General features: G+C 45.7%; 1 protein-coding gene across 1 annotated transcript; it reads left to right on the top strand.

Moving 5' to 3' along the window:
- Positions 1-381: 381 nt before the first annotated feature.
- On the top strand, positions 382-13,858 carry LOC112415346 (very-long-chain 3-oxoacyl-CoA reductase-B-like). Its single transcript, XM_024768271.1, is given in 13 exon segments — positions 382-439; positions 442-519; positions 522-569; positions 867-913; positions 4,584-4,659; positions 4,904-5,014; positions 5,169-5,239; positions 12,010-12,046; positions 12,271-12,313; positions 12,532-12,613; positions 12,916-12,958; positions 13,051-13,187; positions 13,378-13,858. Coding segments are annotated over 13 exon segments (852 nt in total). The 5' UTR covers positions 382-411; the 3' UTR covers positions 13,429-13,858.
- The last annotated feature ends 2,583 nt before the right edge of the window (positions 13,859-16,441 follow it).

The following is a 16,441-nucleotide window of genomic DNA, read 5'->3' as shown; positions in this document are numbered from 1 at the left end:
AAACTGTGCATTGACAAAACCCTCTAGTGACTGATCGCTATTATCGGTTCTGGCCCCCAGCAGCATCTAGGTTGAGTTCAGTGACCCAAACGGTGGTCATCTGTGGGCACCCTTTGCCCAGCTCTGTGGGCTGAGGGGAGGCTGGATGTACACCTGCTCTAAAGGGATTCAGGACAGACATTAAGCCCAAGTGTGGCCCAATTAGATAGGGGAGGTGCTAGGACCGATGGGCGAGGCTACTGGTTAGAATAAACCCCCCAATGGGCGTGGCTAGAGTGAGGGGCGGGGCGGAATTCTTGACTAGCAGTGTGGGCGGGGCTAAGGCGGAGTAGGCAGGCCAGGCTTGAAATAGCTGCTCCCAAAGAAAGCCTCGTTGGCCCTAGGTTGGATGACTTGTTGGCTGGGGTTGTGATGGAGTCGGATTGGGATGTGCTGAGAGTGAGGGGAGGGTTACCGCCACGTGCCTGCTGCTGTGGGCGACTTGGGGGGCGAGCTACACAGTCTATGTTTACCTGCTGCCCAGGCACGCCGGGGCAAGCCCTGGCTCCGGGGGCACAGAGCCTGGGCAGGTGAGGAAGGAGGGCTCCGAGCCAGGCAGGTGGGGGTGGGGACAGCAAGAACGAGGACAGATGACAGATGAGGGTCCCTAATCAGGGCAGAGGCCAGGGACTCCTGGAAGAAAGACAGGTGAAGGCTGGAGCAACTAGGGCAAGGGAGGCATGGAATGCATGAAGTTCTCGAACCAGGAGGGGTTGGGCTTCAGTGAAGGAGGGTCCCAGAAAAGGTGCAAAAAGGGACAAGAGGGACAGTGGGGGGGATGATAGGGGGTTGGATCTGGGGGTGCTTCCCTCCTGCCCTCTTTCTAGTGGTGACAGGAGCCACCAACGGCATCAGCAAGGCTTATGAACGTGAGGTGAGCCAGGGCTTGGCGTGTGTGGTGGGAGAGCTTCTCCTGTCTGTTTGTCTGTTGTCAGCTAACCCTATTAGACTGAGAATTGTGTGCTTTATCTGGTTCCCTCAGACGTCCTCTCCTCCAGGAAGCCTTCCCTCTGCTCCCCAGGGTGGGGGTGGGTGTTTACACTGGGCTTCTACAGACCCTTGATGTTCTCCCATCCTTGTCCTGATTTATTCATTCAAAACATATTTATATACCACCTCCACGTGCCAGGCATCTTCTAGGTGCCAGGGGTACAGCAGTGAACAAAATAGATTTAAAAAAATCAAAAGACCTTGCCATCGTGAAGCTTATGTTGAAGTGAGGGGAGACCGGTGTAAATAAGATAAACAAATGAAACGTATCGTGTATCAAATGGTTGTAAGAGTTAAGGAGAAAAATAAATGAGGAAAGGAGAACAGGGAGCCCTGGGGAGTGCGCACGTTCCAATTTTTATATAGGATAATTAGAAGTGCCACTGAGAAGGCAGCACTTAGCAAAGAACAGAAGGAGGTGAGGGAGGGAGTCTTGCGAATAACTGGGAGAAGGAATTTCCAGGGAGAAGAAACTGCCAGTGCAAAGGCCCTGAGGTAGGAAGCATTGCTTGTTGGAGAAGCAGGAAAGGGGCCACTGTGATTGTATCAGAATGAAAGGGAGAGGGGAACAGTAGGAGATGAGGGCAAAGATGCAATTTCAGGGCAGATCACGGGGAATCTGGTAGGTTATGGTGGAGACTTTAACATGCTGAGTGACGTGGGTTCTGAAGAGGGATGCGATACTATAGGGGGGTGAGGATGGAAGCAGGGGGATCAGCTAAAAAGCTCTTGCAAAATCCAAGCAAGAGATCTTGATAACTTACACCAGGGTGACAGCATAGAGGCATACGAAGTACTTGGATTCTGGATTGATTTTGAAGGTAGTGCTGACAAGATTTATTAAAAAGATTGGATGCGGACTATGACTCCAAACTTCTGACCCTGTAACCCGAAACCTTGCCAAACTCAGCTCTTCATTCTTGTAGTCTTTCTGTGGATTTCTTGGGATTTTCTCTGTAGACAGTCATGTCATCTGTGTAAGAGACAACTTTATTTCTGACTTTCCGATCTGTATACCTTTTATTTCTTTTGCTTTATTGTACTGTCCAGGAAATTAAATAGGATGTTCAGAGGAGTGGTAAGCGTGAACATCATCGTCCCTTGTTCCTGATCTTAGGGGAAAAGCATTCAGTTTTCAACCATTAAGTTTAATGTTAGCTGTAGGTTTTTAAAATGTATGTATGTGTGTATGTATTTATGTAACCTTTATAAGGTTAAGGACGTTCCTTTCTATACCTAGGTTGCTGAGAGTCTTTATCAGGGATGGAGGTTGACTTTTGTTAAGTAACTTTTCGGTGATTGTTGAGGTGATCATACGGTTTTCCTTCTTTACTCTGTTTATAGAGTACATTACATCAATTGATTTTTCAAATGTTGAACCAACCCTGCATTCCTGCAATAAGCCCCACTTGGTGATTATTGATTACCCTTTTTCTATATTGCTGGATTTGATTTACTAATATTTTGTTGAGAATTTTTGTGTCTGACTTTATGAGAGATATTAGTTTATAGTTTTCTTTTCTTGTAATATCTTTGTTTGGTTTTTGGTATTAGGGTAATGCTGGCCTCAGAAAATAAATTACTATAAAATTTTTGACCAGAATACGTCAGAAAATGCAGCTGCTGTCACTGAGATGGAGTTGAACTGAAGGGAGGACCAAGTTTGGGGGAAACAGGAAGGAGTCTCGTTTTGGACATTCCAAGTTTGAGATACCAATTAGGTATCCAAGTTGAGAAGTTCCAGAAGTTGGAAATGCCATTCTGGAGTTCAGAGGGGAGGTTGGGGTGGAGATATAAGTGGAAGCGTCATCCACATAACGATCCCATTTAAAGTCATGAGACTAGATGAGGTGTCTGAGGTAGTGGGTGTTGATGGAGAAGGGGAGCACAGTCTGAATCACCCCAGAGTGCTCCCTGGAGCACCCAAAGTTAAGAGGTACAGAAGATGAGAAGGCACAGAAACTGAGAATGGGGGGGAAACCGGGGTTGGAAGAGAGGTCTTGGAAGCCACGGAAAAGAATGTTTCCAGGAGGAGGGGGTGCTGAATGTGTCAGTTGCTATTGGGAGGTGCCGAGAATACAGCACTGGGTTTACCATCATGGAAGTTATCGGTGACCAGAGTGGTTTGGGTGGCGTGGCGGGGGTGGGAGACCGATTGGATTGGGTACAAGAGGGTATGGTAAGAGAGCCAGGATAAACAATCCTCTCTTGGAATGCTGAGTCAACTGCGGTGGTGTGATGAGAAATGGGCCAATGCCTAAACAGAGAAAATGAGAGAGATTCTGGTCGGATTTCATGCTGATGGGAATCACCCAGAAGAGGGAGAGGTTTTGATGAAGGAGAAAGATGGGGGAAAGCTGGAGTGATGGCCTTGAGTGGACAAGAAGGGAGGGGAGGCTAGTGCATGAATAGAAAGGCAACCCTGGTGGAAAGGGAGAGAACTTGTGTCTGGATGCAAGTCAGCCGGTAGTGATGGCCACTCTGAGTCATTGCCATCTGGGGACCGGTCTGTCCCAGCACTGCACTGTGAGCCCCAAGAGGGCAGGGCTGTGGCTGTGCTGGTCAGCCCCACCTAGCACAAGGCCAGGCACAAGCAGATTCTGGACAAATGTTTGTTGAATGAATAAATGCCCTTCACAGCATCAACCTCTCAGACGCTGTAGCTGTTGAGATGTTTGTGCCCAGCCCCCCTCCAAAGCTGATGGATGCTCAGTCCCACATAACATGTCACCCTCAGACAGGCAGGTTGAGAGGGTCAGACATGCAGCCAAATGCTGCTGAGCACCCGTTCCACAAATATTGGCTGACTTCGTTTCAAGCAGAAGGGCATTCAAGGCAAAAGGAGCAGCATGTGCAAAGGCCCAGAGGCAGGAAAATTCAGGCGGTGCTCTTGGGACTAGACGACCTGTCTGCTGTGCCTGGATTCCCATAGAGGGCCACCGGCAGGAGAGACAGCTGAAGACTCAGGCCGGAGCCAGGCCACTTGAGGCCACGGTGAGGAGTGTAGTTTTATCTCAGAGACACTGGGGAGTCAAGGCAGGTTCTGAGTAGGGGAAGGCAGGAACAGGTTTGTATTTCAGAGAGAACCCTCTGGCTGCTGAGTGAGACTGGGTCTATCTTGGGCATGCTGTGTCCCCAGCACCACCCAGCAAAGAGCAAGGGCTCAATAGACACATTTTGAATAAATGCATGAAGGAAGGAAAGTATAAAAATTATTGGATTCTTATGTCACTGAGAATAAAAGCCAGAGTCTTTACTGGGGCATTCGAGGCTCCATGATCTGGGCTGCTGTACAACCGGCCACTTCATTCAGTGCACACTGGACTGTATGGCGTCCTCGAAGCTGCCAGCCTTTGTGCAAGGGCCTCTGCACTTGCTGTTCTGTCTGTCTGGAATAGTCTTTCCCCAGAATGCACGCTCCAGGAGGGCAGACTTTCGTATTTCTCTTTTGTTCACCTCTGCATCCACAGTGCCTATAACACTGTAGCACCCTGTCAGCACACAGTAAATATTTGTGGCTTTCGTGAATAAATAAATGAATGCATCCCCTGCAGCTCGCCGGGAGAGGTCTGAACATCGTCCTCATCAGTCGAGACCTGAGCAAGTTGGAGCACGAGGCAAAGGCGATAGGTGAGATGGGGAAGAGGGGAGCGGGTTAAGTTCTGGGTCAAGGGCTGGGGCTAGACGGGGGCGTGGCTGGGGGCGTGGTCTGGGGCGTGATCCCGGACGAGGTCGGTAGGTGGCCGAGGCGCGTGCGGGGAGCTAGCTATCTATGCATCTGGGGCCATCATGTAGGGGCTGGGGCTGAACAGGGACGGGGGCAGAGGTCGGACCAGATTCCAGCTAAGGGCCTGGCTCCCACTGACCTTCCCAGAGAGGCTTCATGGCAAGAGCACACGAGTCATCCAGGTGGATTTCACCGGAGGCTTGGAGATCTACGAGGCCATTGCGGCAGGACTGAAGGACCTGGAGATCGGAGTACTGAGTACGTCCCTGTGCCTGTTGGGAAGAGCGCTGCCCTCAACCGCCCCCGTGCTCACCCTGGCCCGGAACTCTCTGTGGTCGCCCTCCCTTTTGCCCCTACCCCGTCTCCCTGGGCCCGTTGGAGTGAAACAAACAATTTGTCCCCTCTCACTCAGTAAACAATGTGGGCAAGCAATATGCACCTGGCTTGAGGAAACTGCTCGACTGTGAGGACTTCGCCAAGTGAGTAAAACCGAGTACTAGTCCGCGGGTGCCTCTGCCTCACACTGCTCCCTCTGTTGGAAAACCCGGCGCAGCACACTAGCTTTGTTCGTTGTTGTGAGAGCTACAAATCTACGATGTCTAGAACGTGAAGGAGGTCTCTCCTTCCGTGGGGCGCCCTTCTGCGGTGCCCAACGGGGACAACTGTTCAAGTTGAGTCTGCTCACTTTAAGGGGAAATGAGCCACGTGGGAAAGTCAGTGCCTCAGTTTCATATCTATAAAATGGGAATCCATATTTTTGCTGACCTTGGAGGGCTGATACGACAATGGAATAAAACGATGCACGTGACCTAAGTTGTGTGCTCCATAAATGTGGGCCATTATTATTAGACACAGACAAAATAGGAGATCAGGATGGCTTTTAGATTTCACATATTATTATTTCAAAAGTAATGCATAGGGCTTCCCTGGTGGCGCAGTGGTTAAGAGTCCGCCTGCCGATGCAGGGGACGCGGGTTCGTGCCCCGGTCCGGGAAGATCCCACATGCCGCGGAGCGGCTGGTCCCGTGAGCCATGGGCGCTGAGCCTGCGCGTCCGGAGCCTGTGCTCCGCAACGGGAGAGGCCACAACAGTGAGAGGCCCGCGTACCGCAAAAAAAAAAAAGTAATGCATAGGCTCATTTTAGAAGATGTAAAGAGAGGCAGTCTGTGTATCCTGCCTCTGGTGTTAGAGGAAGTTGTGGTTTAAGACTAACCCTGCAAATGAGAACGATGAGGAGAGCTGGATAAAATATTTTTAAAATAACTGTTTGAAGGCATCAAACTACTCAGGCAATGAGGAATTGTCGCACCAAGATTTGAGAGAAGAAAGAATCCGAGAGGGGGGAATCTGACCTTTGAAGCAACATTCCCCTTCAAAGTGGATGAGCGTTTAAGAGGCAAAGCAGAGCTTTCAACATAGTGTGCGAGCTGCAACAAATAATGTAGTGCAAAGCTTTGGAAAATATCCCAGGCTTTAGGCTGGGATCCTGAAAACTATAATGCAGGAGTTAGGGTAAAGTAGGTTTCATAGGAACTGAAGCCAGGTTTTAAATGATCTCGATTCCCGTCGGGATTAAGTTGATCTTATATTTTAGCGCCCCCTAGTTTAGCTGCCGGGGAGAAGCAAAACCAAACCAAACCATTTTTAGAGAAAAACGATGTAGTCCAGGGACTCGAATTAGCAATACGAGTTTTAAAATATTAAATATCCAGCACTCAACAAAATACAACCAGGAACATTAGAAGAAAAATCGTGATTGAAAGCAAGAGAAATAATAGATAATGTAATGAGGTCCACATGTAACCAAGATAATGGAAATGGCACAGATTTTTTTTTCAAGAATTGTAACATATGTAACATAAAACTTGCCATTTTAACCATTTTAAAGTGTATAACTCAGTGGCATTAAATACATTCACAGTGTTGTACAGCTGTTACCACTATCTGTTTCCATAACTTTTTCATCATCCAAACAGAAACTCTGGTCCTGTTAAGCAGTATCCCGACATTCTTCCCTATTCCCCACCCCTGGTAGCATCTATCTCTCCTTTCTGTCTCTGTGGACTTGCTAATTCTAGATACCTCATACAAGTGAAATCATAGAATAGTTTTCCTTTCGTGTCTGGCTTATTTCACTTAGCATAATGTTTTTAATTTCATCCATGTTGTTAGCAAGTATCAGAACTTCATTCTTTTTATTTTCTTTATTTTGAAGTTATGGCAAATATACATAACTTAAATTTTGTCATTTTTAACTATATTGAAGTGTACAGTTCAGGGGTATTATGTACATTCAGATTGCTGTGAAACAATCACCACCAGCCATCTCCAGGATTTTTTCAACTCTTTACCTATTAAACAGTAACGCCCACCCCCCATTCCTTCCTACCCACAGGTCCTGGAAACCACCATTCTACTTTCCGTCTCTATGAATTTGGCTATTCTAGGTGCCTCATATAAGTGGAATCATACAATATCTGTCCCTTTGTGCCTGGTTTATTTCATTTAGCATAGTAGTTTCAGGGTTCATCCATGTTGTAGCATGTGTCCCAGTTTTCTTCCTTTTTAAGGCTGAATAATATTCCATCATATGTATATACTACATTTTGTTTACCTCTTCATCTGTTGATAGACACTTGGGTTGTTTCCACCTTTTGGCTGCTCTGAATAATGCTGCTATGAACTGTTGATGTACAAATATCTGTTTGGGTATCTGCTTTTAATTCTTTTGGGCATATAGCCAGAAGTGGAAATGATGATGCAAGATTGGTCTGGCTAATCTCAGGGTCCCTTGAGATTCCATATCAATTTTGGGCTGAGTTTTTCTATTTCTGCAAAAATGCTGTTAGGATTTTGATAGTGATTGCATTGAATCTATAGATCACTTTGGGTAGTATTGACATCTTAGCAATATTAAGTCTTCCAACCCATGTATATGGGATGTCTTTCCAATTCGTATCTCTTCTCTGATATCTTTCAGTAATGTTTTATAGTTTTCAGTATATGTCTTTCTTCCTTGGTTAAGTTAATTCCTAAGTGTATCTATTCTTTTATTCTTTTTGATGCTATTGCAAATGGAATTGTTTTCATAACTTCACTTTGGGGCTGTTCATTGTTCATGTATAGAAATGCAACTGAGTTTTTGGTGTTGATTTTGTATCCCACTTCTTTGTGAGTTTGCTTATTAGTTTTCACTTCTTTTGTGGAATCTTTAAGATTTTCTACATGTAAGATCATATCATCTGCAAACAGAGATAATTTTACTTCTTCCTTTTCAGTTTGAATACCTTTGACTTCTTTTCTTGCTTAGTTGCTCTGGCTAGAGCTTCCAGTACTGTGTTGAATAGAAATGGCAAAAACAGGAAGTGCTTTCAGTATTTCACCATTGAGTGTGATGTTAGCTGTGGGCTTTTCATGTTATTATATGTATTATTTTATGTGCATTATTCATATCTTTATTATGTTGAGATAGTTTCCTTCCATTCCTAGTTTATTGAATGTTTTAATCATGAAAGGTGTTGAATTTTGTCAGATTCTTTTCTGCATCAATGGAGGTGATCATGTGATTTTTTTCTTTATTCTGTTAATGTGTTGTGTTACATTAGTCAAGTTTTGTATATCGAACCATCCTTGCATTCCAGGAACAAATTCCACTTGGTCATGGTGTATAATCCTTTTAATATGCTGTTGAATTCAATTTGCTAGCATTTTGTTGAGGATTTTTGTGTCAATGTTCATGAGGGATACTGGTCTGTAGATTTCCCTTCTTGTAGTGTCTTTGACTTTGGTATCAGGGCAATGCTGGCTTCATAGAATAAGTTAAGAAGTGTTCTCTCCTCTTCAATGTTTTGGAAGAGTTTGAGAAGAATTGGCATTAGTTCTTCTTTAAATGTTTGGTAGAATTCATCAGCAAAGTCATCTGTCCAGGAATTTTCTTTCTTGGGAAATTTTGGATTATTGGTCCAATCTCCTTACTAGTTACGGGTCTATTCAGATTTTCTATTTCTTCCTGATTGAGTCAGTAGGTTTTGTGTTTCTAGGAACTTATCTATTTCGTCTAGATTATCCAGTTTATAGGTGTACGGTTGTTCATAGTACTCTCTTATAATCCTTTTTATTTCTGTGGCATCAGTAGTAATGTCCCACTTTCATTTCTGATTTTAGTAATTTCAGTATTTTCTTTCTTAGCCAATCTAGATAAATGTAAATTTGGTATGTTGTGTTTTAATTTCAATTTTCATTTGTCTCAAAGTATTCTTAAGTTTCCTCTGTGATTTCTTCTTTGACCCATTGGTGTTTGAGTCGTAGAAGCTCTTTATATATTATGGTTATTAATCCCTTATCAAATGAATGATTTGTAAATTTTCTGCCAGTTCACAAGTTGCCTTTCCACTCTGTTGATAGTATCTTTTTTGTGTGTGTGTGGTACGCGAGCCTCTCACGGCTGTGGCCTCTCCCGTTGTGGAACACAGGCTCCGGACGCGCAGGCTCAGCGGCCATGGCTCACGGGCCCAGGCGCTCTGCGGCGTGTGGGATCTTCCCGGACCGGGGCACGAACCCGTGTCCCCTGCATCGGCAGGCGGACCCTCAACCACTGCGCCACCAGGGAAGCCCGATATCTTTTATTGTGCAAAAGGTTTGAATTTTGATGAAGTACAGTTTATCTGTTTTTCTTTTGCTGCTTGTGCTTTTAGTATCATCCGAGAAATCATTGCCGAACCCAACGTCATAAAGCTTTTCCTCTGTTTTCTTTCAAGAGTTTTGTAATTTTAGCTCTTACGTTTAGGACTTTGATCCATTTAGAGTTTTTTTGTATATGGTGTTTTGCTTCACATATTTTGGGGCTCTGTTGTTAGGTCTGTATATCTTTATAATTGTTATATCTTCTTGCTGCATTGAACTTTTTTTTTAGCCTTTTTTAATAAAATTAATTTGTTTATTTTATTTATTTATTGCTGGCTGCATTGGGTTTTCATTGCTGCGCGCAGGCTTTCTCTAGTTGCCGTGAGCAGGGGCTACTCTTCGTTGCAGTGTGCGGGCTTCTCATTGCGGTGGCTTCTCTTGTTGCAGAGCACGGGGTCTAGGCGCACAGGCTTCAGCGGTTGTGGCTCACGGGCTCTAGAGCGCAGGCTCAGTAGTTGTGGCGCACGGGCTTAGTTGCTCCACGGGATCTTACCAGACCAGGGCTCCAATCCATGTCCCCTGCATTGGCAGGTGGATTCTTCACCACTGCACCACCAGGGAAGCCCTGCCCTGAACTTTTAAGAAATAAACCTCATTCTTATTAGGGTACTGCAAATTAAAACCAGAGTGAGCTACAACTACACAGCCACTAAAATGGTTAACGCTAAAAATATTGTCAGTGCCAAGTGTTGTTGGGGATGTGGAACAACTGGAATTCTTCCTTTTATTTTTTGGCATTTAAACGTTTTTTAATTTAATTTTTATTTTATACTGGGGTGTAGTTGATTTACAATGCTGTGTTCGTTTCAGGTGTACAGCAAAGTGGTTCGGCTATGCATATACATATATTCATTCTTTTTCAGAGTATTTTCCCATTTAGGCTATTACAGAATATTTAGTAGAGTTCCCTGTGCTGTACAGTAGGACCTTGTCGTTTATCTATTTTATATGTAGCAATGTGTATATGTTAATCCCAGCCTCTTAATTTAGCCTTCCCCCCTTCCTTTCCCTTTTGGTAACCATAAGCTTGTTTTCAAAGTCTGCAAGTCTGTTTCTGGTTCATAAATGAGTTCATTTGTATCATCTTTTTAGATTCCATATATAAGGGATATCATATGATATTTATTTTTCTCTGTCTGACTTATTTCACTTAGTATGATAATCTCTAGGTCCATCCATGTTGCTGCAAATGGCATTATTTCATTCTTTTTTATGGTTGAGTGGTATTCCACTGTATACATGTACCACATCTTCTTTATCCATTCCTCTGTCAATGGACATTTAAGCTGTTTCCATGTCTTGGCTATTGTGAAGAGTGCTGCTGTGAACATTGGGGTGCATGTATCTCTTCGAATTATGGTTTTCTCTGGATATATGCCCGGGAGTGGGTTGATTAGAGAAATAAAGCATGCCGCCTTCATACGATGCAAAATTATAGCAGTGAACATGAATGAACTTCTGCTACACATAACACGGAAGAATCTTATAAACAGTGTTTAGCAGACAAAGCCAGAGATAAAAGGATACATACTCAACGATTCCACTTAAATGAAGTTCAGAACTGAACAAAACTCTTCTAGAGTGTGTTAGAGGTCAGACAGTGGTTAACTGGGGAAGAGGCAAGCATAATGACTGCAGGAGATGAAGAATCTGGGAAACTGTCAATACTTTCTTTATGTGGGTAGAGGCTAAAGATTTGTGTTCATTTTTTACACTAAAGATTTATGCACTTTGGTACGTGTATGGTATACATTTATAAAAATCTTTACTGATCAAAAAATCCAAAGAGAGAAGTTTATGAAATGAAAGTGAAAATTTCCCTTCTCCCTCCAATCCTATCCCCCCAAAGTGACCCCCAATTTAAAATGTGGTAGTTGTTTTTCTCTGTGCGTAGGGAAGTATGTATATGGATCTTTTATCCAGATGGCGGCAGCCTATTGTTCTGCACTTTACCTTTCACAGGTAGGCATGTATCTTGGGGATTATTCTAATAAGAATAATTAGCTGACCCATTCTTTTAACCTGGTGCGCAGTGATCCATCCATTGGCTACCCTGTGTTTATTTAGTCATCCCAGTATTGATGGGCATTCAGGATGTTTCCTAGTATATGTGACTACAAATTGTGTTGCGATGAATATCTTTGGACATGTGCAGTTCCCACATGTGTGAGTATCTTAGAAAGGAATAAATTTCCAGAGTGGAGTTGATGTGTCAAAGTTTATGTGCATTTTAAATCCTAGTAGAAGCTACGTTTTAAAAATGTGTTCCAGGGGCTTCCCTGGTGGTGCAGTGGTTGAGAGTCCGCCGGCCGATGCAGGGGACGCTGGTTCGTGCCCCGGTCCAGGAGGATCCCACATGCCGCGGAGTGGCGGGGCCCGTGAGCCATGGCCACTGAGCCTGCGCGTCCGGAACCTGTGCTCCGCAACGGGAGAGGCCACAACAGTGAGAGGGCCCGCGTACCGACAAAAAAAAAGTGTTCCATATTAAAAGAAAAGTAAACTAGAAAATATCAGAGTTGTGGCAGGGCTGGTGAAGGGAAGAACTGATTGGTTGCATTTTCTTCCCCCAGAAATTCTTGGATGTTATAAACTGCAACATGATGTCTGCGGTCCAGATGAGTCGGGGCTGGGAGGGACTGGGTCCAAGGTCAGCGAGCTCTGACCACTCACGGTGATCCCCAGCGTCCCCCAGAACTGGGCCTGGCATAGAGGAAGTGCTAGAGGAATACTCCCTGAGGGAAGGTAGGGGGATAGGAGTGAACTTGAGGAGGGGGCAGGAGTCTGGGCAGGTGAAAGCAGTGGAAAGGGAAAGACAGGGTCCTCTCCATTCCTCCTGCAGATGACTAGGATCGTCCTGCCCCAAATGGTCACCAGGTAAGCCGCAGTCTCTTTGTCTTTCACTCGGGATCTTCCCCCATCCAACCTCCGGGCTTTTTCCATTCCCCAGCTGTCCCATCCACATTTCCAGTTCTTCCCCGTCTCTCTGATCTTTCTCAAATTAGGACAGCGCCTAAGGGGTGGAGGTGGGGAAATCAGCGGGACCCTCTGTTCCCTGGCAATGACTACCTTCCAAATGATGCTTCCTCCTCCAGGGGCAAAGGTATCCTCATCAACATATCTTCAGTAACTGACAGGAGCCCCTATCCATTTGCAGCGGTGTATGCAGTCTCCACGGTACCCAGACCCACAGATCAGAAGGGGAGGGCTCTGAGGGGGGAGGAGCTTAGAGACAGCTGAAGGTCTTAGGAGCAGGGGCGCGGTGGGGATGGGGTCGGGGGGTGCGTCTGAGAGAGGACCGAGACTCAGACTCGGAAGAGCTTCAGTGGATGTAAATCAACTATACTTCAATAAAATAGAACGGAAGGAGGGAAGAGGAGGAAGGAAGGAAGGAAGGACCTTAAAAAAAAAAAAGAATAAGATGAGCTACCTTGGAGCCACGATCGGAAGCGGTGGGTTCTCGAGGGGGCGTGGCCTAGGAGGCGTGGCCGGGGCGTGTCTGGGGCGTGGTCGGCAAGAGGAGTGGGACTCGGGGATTCTCAGAGGGGGCCTGGGAGCTTAGGCTTAGGGGGAGGGGAGTTCTTTTTCTTGACCCCCTTCCTGCCTGCAAACAGTAAGCCCCTTTTTGGTTGAAACAAGTCCCTTGAAACGCAGGCTGTTCGTGGTGAGTCCCGAGGACTTCGCTTGGCAGGCGTTGGACACACTTGGCCTCGCCTCCCAAACCCCTGAGTGCCTCCGCCACGCTGTGCAGGTGCTTTCCTGGGGCAATCCTAGGCAGAGAGCTGGATGCCACAGTCCCTGGCCCGGGTCCACTAGCCCTCAGAAAGGGGGAGACGTCCAGAGAAGGGGCGGGCCCCCGCCCCGGGCTGGGGAGCCAGGAGAGGAGATGGGGGTCTCAAGAATGGGGGGGTGTCTTGATCCTTGGTATCTCTCCTTCCCAGGGTTTCCTGCTGACCATCTTCCTGCCCAGTTGGTTTCTTCTCAGTCGCTGAGGATTAAAGCTTTTATCTCTGTTGGTGAGCTGGAACAGGACACTGTTTCTTCGTCACAGAACTTGACTGAAGGCCTTGAAGAGGCGTGGCCACGTGTCGGTCGTTCCCCCCCCCCACCCCCGCCCCCTCCAGAATCCTAGGCCAGGGCTGTAGTTGGCAAAGGCTTCCCACACATCGAGACAGATGGACAAGCAGACCAATGGAACGTAATTGGACCCCCGAACACCCAGAAATTTACTAACAACTGCAGCATCTCCAATCTCTGGCAGAAAGATGGAGTTTTTAATATGTGGCGCTGAGACTACATAGACATTTGGAGAAAAACAAGCAAACAGATATATACATACATAGATACGTACATATTTAGACTGTAGCGATGATGGCAGCACAACTTTGTGAAATACTAAAACCCACTAAATTGTACACATTCAAAGGGTTAATTTTATGGTATGTGAATTAAATCTCAATTTAAAAATCTCAATTAAAATATTTTTAAAATAGAGACTCCCTGTGTGTGAGTGTGTGTGTGTGTGTCTGTGTATACATATATGTATAAAATTGGATTCAGTCCGCACACCATGTACCGGCATAAACTGCAGATGAATCAGAAATCCCTAAATCCCTGTGTAAAAATAGAAACACAACAACTAGAAGAATCCATGAATGAATTTCTTTCCATCTTGGGAGTGGAAGAATCTTTCTTATTTTTAATTTAATACTGAAAATTAAAAGCAGCAAAAAAAGCCAAAACCAACACCAAACAAAAAACCACTAACAAATATTGAACTGTAGTTAATGAAATGCAGGCTGAATTATTTAGGAAAAGTGCACTGATATCAGCAACTTACTTTGAAATGCATTTAAAAGTTAGACAGATAGAGTGAGTAGAAATATGGTTAGACAAGTATGGTAAAATGTTAGTAGAATCTAAGCGGTAGACACATGTACACCTCTTTCAACTTTCCTGTATATTTGAAGTTTTTCGTAATAAAATGCTGGGAGAGGGACTTCCCTGGTGGTCCAGCGGTAAAAAATCCGCCTTCCGATACAGGGGACGCCGGTTCGATCCCTGGTCGGGGAACTAGGATCCCACATACCGTGGGGCAATTGAGCCCGCGTGCTAAAAACTACTAGCCCTGGAGCCTGCGCCCAGCAACTAGAGAGAAGCCCGCACGCCACAACGAAGAGCCCCTCGTGCTGCAACGGAAATATCCCGCATACCTCAGCCAAGATCCTACATGCCACAACTAGGACCCGACACAGGCAAAAAATTTAAAAATAAAAATGTCCTTTAAAAATGCTGGGGAAAATCCAGGAGCAATAAAATTAAATTTATAAATAAAACGTCTTAAGCAGATTTAGAAATTACTTAAGAAAAGATGATACGCTTCTTCTTATCACATTTCCGGAGAAGGACGGCTCGAGCCCTGGAGAATAAACGGACTTTTTTGCGGAGAAACGCGGATGCAGACCATCGAAGAGACATCATAAAGCGGCCCTGATTTTGAGCTTTGGCGCGGGTGGTTGTGGGTAGCGCGCCCAAGAAGGAGGATGAACGAGGAGCGTCCCCGCGCGCCGAAGGGGCGATGCTGGTCGCCGCGACCCAGGCAGGAGCTGCAGGCCCTGTGCTAGGAGCTGAACGTTGACGAGGGGAGCGCAGCCTAAGCCCTGGAAGACTTCGCAACTGTCCAGGGCGACTACAGCCTAGAGGGGGAAGTAAGTTATACACAGGTTGGCTTAGTACACTATATCTTGCCTGCCTCAAAAGCATTATTCCCACGGTTGGAAAGGGTATCATGGAAGGAAATTGTGTTTCACTTACCAGAATACTACCTTCAGCTAAATTAAGTTTAATACAGTTTTTTAGTAAAATGAAGAAGTGGATGGACCTGTCTAGAATTTGGTGAACGTATGGAAAGGCTAGAAAGAAATTTTGAGGGGTCTACTGTACTTTTCAAAAACGTTGAGCCAGTTTTTTTTTTTAATATTTATTTATATATATTTTTGGCTGCGTTGGGTCTTCGTTGCTGCACGGGGGCCTTCTCTAGTTGCAGCGAGCGGGGGCTACTCTTCGTTGTGGTGCACAGGCTTCTCATTGTGGTGGCTTCTCTTGCTGCGGAGCACAGGCTCTAGGTGCGCGGGCTTCAGTAGTTGTGGCACTCGGGCTCAGTAATTGTGGCTCGCGCGCTCTAGAGAGCAGGCTCAGTAGTTGTGGCGCACAGGTTTAGTTGCTCCACGGCATGTGGGATCTTCCCGGACCAGGGCTCGAACCCGTGTCCCCTGCATTGGCAGGCAGATTCTTAACCACTGCGCCACCAGGGAAGCCCTCCTTAACCCTCTTTAATCTGCATCCATTCCTCATCTTTTCCTTGTGCTGTGCGACATTAACATTTTTGAAGCAGAAATATTTTGAAGTTGAAAAACAGAATAAGTTTTATGGAAGAGAGATTGATTAGAGGAATAAGATCTTATGCAGTTGAGGCAGTGTCGAGAAGGTCCAGAAAGGGGAGTTAGGGGATCAGTGGAAAATACCAGTCAGCCTTCTGGAAGCAGTACTGCAGGTGGACAAGTCAGAGCTTTCAGGAAAATCTGGGAAGTTGTATATCCAGCTGCTAGAGTGGTATCACTAAGGACAGCTGGTGAGGAAGTCTGTGGAAGGCATCTGGTCGTGGGCCTAGGGTCACTGTTGGTCAGCAGGGCAGAAAGTTGAGAGGAGATGAGCAGAGTTTGGGGGAAACAAGGTCCCTGTACTTTTTCATCTCTCTTTCTCTACACTGAAGGGGAGAGTGAGAGCAAGCTGGAACCCGCTGGCACATCTGTGTGGGTCGAACAATGAGCAGGCTTCAATTCTTCCTTTATATTTTCATGCAATTTGCTCTTTCAGCCAACTCTAACCTAGTACCATACAGGGAAGAGGGAGTCTAAGAAAGATGGGTCCACCTTAGCCCAGTTGACACAGTACAAAACCACCACAAAAGTGTGCCCTGTTTTCTCTATTTCAAAAGAGTTTTTC

The sequence above is a fragment of the Neophocaena asiaeorientalis genome, unplaced genomic scaffold, assembly GCF_003031525.2.
Source record: "Neophocaena asiaeorientalis asiaeorientalis breed wild unplaced genomic scaffold, Neophocaena_asiaeorientalis_V1.1 scaffold629, whole genome shotgun sequence".
NCBI classification, from domain to species: domain Eukaryota; kingdom Metazoa; phylum Chordata; class Mammalia; order Artiodactyla; family Phocoenidae; genus Neophocaena; species Neophocaena asiaeorientalis.
Note: the sequence above shows the minus strand (reverse complement) of the source record. Positions and strands in the feature narration are given on the sequence as shown.